Below are 4,170 nucleotides of genomic sequence, written 5' to 3' on the forward strand. Positions count from 1 at the left end.
CCTCAGACTAATATGTCTTTCCCTCAGACTAATATGTCTGCTCCTCAGACTAATATGTCTTCCCTCAGACTAATATGTCTGTCCTCAGACTAATATGTCTTTCCCTCAGACTAATATGTCTTTCTCTCAGACTAATATGTCTTTCCCTCAGACTAATATGTCTTTCCCTCAGACTAATATGTCTTTCTCTCAGACTAATATGTCTTTCCCTCAGACTAATATGTATTAACCTCAGACTAATATGTCTTTCCCTCAGACTAATATGTCTGTCCTCAGACTAATATGTCTTTCCCTCAGACTAATATGTCTTTCTCTCAGACTAATATGTCTTTCCCTCAGACTAATATGTCTTTGCCTCAGACTAATATGTCTTTCTCTCAGACTAATATGTCTGTCCTCAGACTAATATGTCTTTCCTCAGACTAATATGTCTTTCTCCAGACTAATATGTCTTCCTCAACTAATATGTCTTTCCCTCAGATCAATATGTCTTTCCTCAGATAATATGTCTTTCCCTCAGACTAATATGTCTTTCCTCAGACTAATATGTCTGTCCTCAGACTAATATGTCTTTCCCTCAGACTAATATGTCTTTCCCTCAGACTAATATGTCTTTCCCTCAGACTAATATGTCTTTCCCTCAGACTAATATGTCTTTCCCTCAGACTAATATGTCTTTCCTCAGACTAATATGTCTTTCCCTCAGACTAATATGTCTTTCCCTCAGACTAATATGTCTTTCCCTCAGACTAATATGTCTGTCCTCAGACTAATATGTCTTTCCCTCAGACTAATATTTCTTTCCTCAGACTAATATGTCTTTTCCCCAGACTAATATGTCTTTCCCTCAGACTAATATGTCTTTCCTCAGACTAATATGTCTTTCCCTCAGACTAATATGTCTTTCCCTCAGACTAATATGTCTTCCCTCAGACTAATATGTCTTTCCCTCAGACTAATATGTCTTTCCCTCAGAATAATATGTCTTTCCCTCAGACTAATATGTCTTAGACAGTCAGCGGCTCTGTGAGATGAGCTATCGAGAAGGTTCTGAAGCTTCATTCAGTGCTTTAACCCAGCGTGCAAAGCTGGTTGATGTGATGTCATCACAGCCAGTTTACAACAATTCCAACCAATTAATATTCATGATTATAATGATGTCATTTCAAACAATACAGGAAGTAATGGATGGAAAGAAAAATAAATGATAAAGCCGTTGTTTAGGTAGTTATTTCTTTATAAAATGATTTCAGCATTTATATATATAACACTTTTTTGACATCAGCAAACCTCTCAATAAACACGATATATTATTAGAAGCCATACAAACACATTTATAATTTATACATAAACGTCGGACTCAAACCCAAATATAGCAACATTCGTCTGTACTTTTTCAGTATTTGTATATATTTTTTAAACACCCTTGCAGAGAATTCATTATTATTACTTTTTAGCAAACAATAAGGAAAAGAAAGGACATCCCATCCATGAAGATTCATTCAAGCCAATGAACATTCATGATAATTCAGTGGGTTATCACACAAATACCATATACTTTCAAAAAAGGACCACTACTGTAGGTTGGCAACGAAAGAAATGAAGACACATCTAGATCAACACGAACATTCAATTGTTTTCGATTTTCAGATCTTCTCGTCTGGCAAAAATGTTATAATTGTTCTCTGATATAAAAGCAGTGTTGTATATTGGTATTTAAAAAAAACCTAGAACAGCAGCGATTTATTTCATATCAACGTACACTTTTTATTCTCCTTTATCTTCATGACAACCCCCCCCCCAAAAAAACCAAATACCTAGTTTGATACAGCAAGCCAGTGTTACACTAGTTTACGGAACAGAAACGGGATGGATAGTAGCAACCGTTGCATGGGGGAATTATTGCAATGCACAGCAAAACACAGTAATCAATGATGCCCTTGAGAGAAAAGTTCTCCTTTACACGTAGAAATGCAATAGCAATCCAAGATGGCCACCCTGTAGTCATGACGACGGGGTGCCAATGTTCATTGTAGTGTAATTCTGTGCTTATAGTGCAATCATTATATATACCTTTTTATTWTWWTTWTTTWTTAAATCTCTCATGGATACCATAATATGAACATTAAAGTCCATGTTATCACTGACATATTATTTCAAAATAAAGCAGTTCAAGGGATGAGGACTATCGGTGGCTATGAAAAAGCTGTTTCAGAAACATCTATTGGAGCAAATTCATGCAACAACGCACATAAATATTACACTGAGGTTTATACTTCACGCACGCACGCACACACACACACACACACACACACACACACACACTAGTTTAAGTCTTTTCCTTCGTTGTTTAGGCCTTGCTCAAGAACAAGACTTTGTTTTGTAAGCGGATCATACAACTCCCTGAAAAGATTATGTCCGTGAAAAATATGGCCTTTTTACATCAATTTGTCACACAGATCGACGACCCAAATCCACAATAGTCTCACAGAAACAGTATATATAAAGTACATAAAACGCCATTGATAAGAAATATAATAATATCTAGTTATTTATTTTTTTAAGTWATMTTTTTTGAATACTTACTCAGTGCAATCAGAAAGTGATATTTCAGACGAGGGTTTTATGACGTTCACAATATCTGGCTCGTTTGTTGTTTCAAGTACTTTTTTTAATGAGCTTAGGGAGCCTTGAAGGTATAATAACTAGGCCTACCGTTGCCCTTAAACTGCTAGGATCGAAGGCTCTAGATGGGCGACATGGGGATTATAATCACACTCTATTACAGATTGAGCTGCATTGCGATGAACTAGAAATATATTTTACACTGATATTTTAACCTGCTTGTGAGGAACCAACGCGTGATTCTATTATTTTACATTTTTTCCTCAATATACCTAAATATTTTACATACAGTATCACATTTTTTTTATGCTAATTTGTGCAAACCACAATGGCATTTCTCTCTCTCGCTCTCTCTCTCTCTCTCTCTCTCTCTCTCTCTCTCTCTCTCTCTCTTTTAGTGGGTGAACTACCCTAGCCTGGTCCCAGATCTGTGCCATGGTCATTGTAGGAGTGGTCTATGGTCATTGTAGGCGTTGGCAAGACAGCACAAACAGATCAGAAACCAGGCTAGAACACCCCCACCGCTGCCATAACATGATTATATCTGGGGCCGTATGTATCAAGCATCTCAGAGTCGGATATCTGATCTAGGATCAGCCACCTAATATTATTCATTATGATATAAAAGGCAAAAAAATGATCCAAAATCAGCACTTCTGCTCTGATACACTCGATACATACTACGTTCTATGAGTAGTCTCAATCTGCCCAGGTCTGTCCAGCTGGTTCCTCCTCTACATTCTCCCAGCTGTCTGGGGCCACCCAGCCCCCGTTGAGCCCAGTTGTAGTGGCCCCGTAACTCTTCCCTGCGCCTACTGCCGCCATGCCACCACTATAGCCCTGTGTGATGTCACCCGTCTCCTCTGCCAGCTCGTCCTCGTCGATGAAGCCACACTTCTCGTCGCTGGTCAGCTCCGGGTCGGCCCATGGCTGCTTCTCGCCCGACGCAAAGATCCCGTAGAAGATGACCCCTCCGTAGTGAACCAGGGCGGCGATGAGGAACACCCACTGCCACTCCTCTCGAGTCTAGAGACAGGAAGTGATGCCAGAACACAGGAAATGAGAGCTCTGGTGAGTAAGATTTCAAATGTGTTTATAACAAGGTAAATAAACTTGAACATGAACTCATACTTTGTCTATATATGGTAAACCATAACAATTATAGTGGTATATTGTAGTTGGAACTTGTAGAACATTTAAGTCCCCATCCACAACTGTTTCAGGAAGCTAGTTCGTTTTTTTTTGGGGGGGGGGGGGTGAATGTGTACCTTGTTTTTGGTCATGGCCCCCACGATGAGTGGGCACACCATCCCTGACAGGGTTCCCACGCCGTTAGATATACCCATCAGGATACTGGCATAGCGAGGGGCGATATCCAGGTGGTTCACATTGAAACCTACAAAATACATCGTTTTATGAAAATGGTCAAGAATATCAACAGTCAGTATATGTGATTTAAAATCTGAATTATAGGTTGAGTCAACACAGAATTCAACCAGATAATATATTCGACCTTATTTGCATATTTCCCAGTGTGCCTTTCGA

At 39.0% G+C, this 4,170-nt stretch overlaps 1 protein-coding gene across 1 annotated transcript in view; it reads right to left on the bottom strand.

Annotated features, from left to right (window-relative positions):
- Positions 1-2,973: 2,973 nt before the first annotated feature.
- Positions 2,974-4,170, bottom strand: part of LOC112075527 (vesicular glutamate transporter 2.1-like) — a 24,177-nt gene continuing 22,980 nt past the window's right edge. Inside the window, exons 10-11 of the mRNA XM_024142513.2 lie at positions 3,894-4,021; positions 2,974-3,651 (exon numbers count right to left, since the gene is read on the bottom strand). Coding sequence (XP_023998281.1) covers positions 3,325-3,651; positions 3,894-4,021 — 455 coding nt within the window. The 3' untranslated portion in view covers positions 2,974-3,324. The remainder of the gene's footprint in view (positions 3,652-3,893; positions 4,022-4,170) is intronic.

This window comes from Salvelinus sp. IW2-2015, unplaced genomic scaffold (genome assembly GCF_002910315.2).
Source record: "Salvelinus sp. IW2-2015 unplaced genomic scaffold, ASM291031v2 Un_scaffold3220, whole genome shotgun sequence".
Classification (NCBI taxonomy): domain Eukaryota; kingdom Metazoa; phylum Chordata; class Actinopteri; order Salmoniformes; family Salmonidae; genus Salvelinus; species Salvelinus sp. IW2-2015.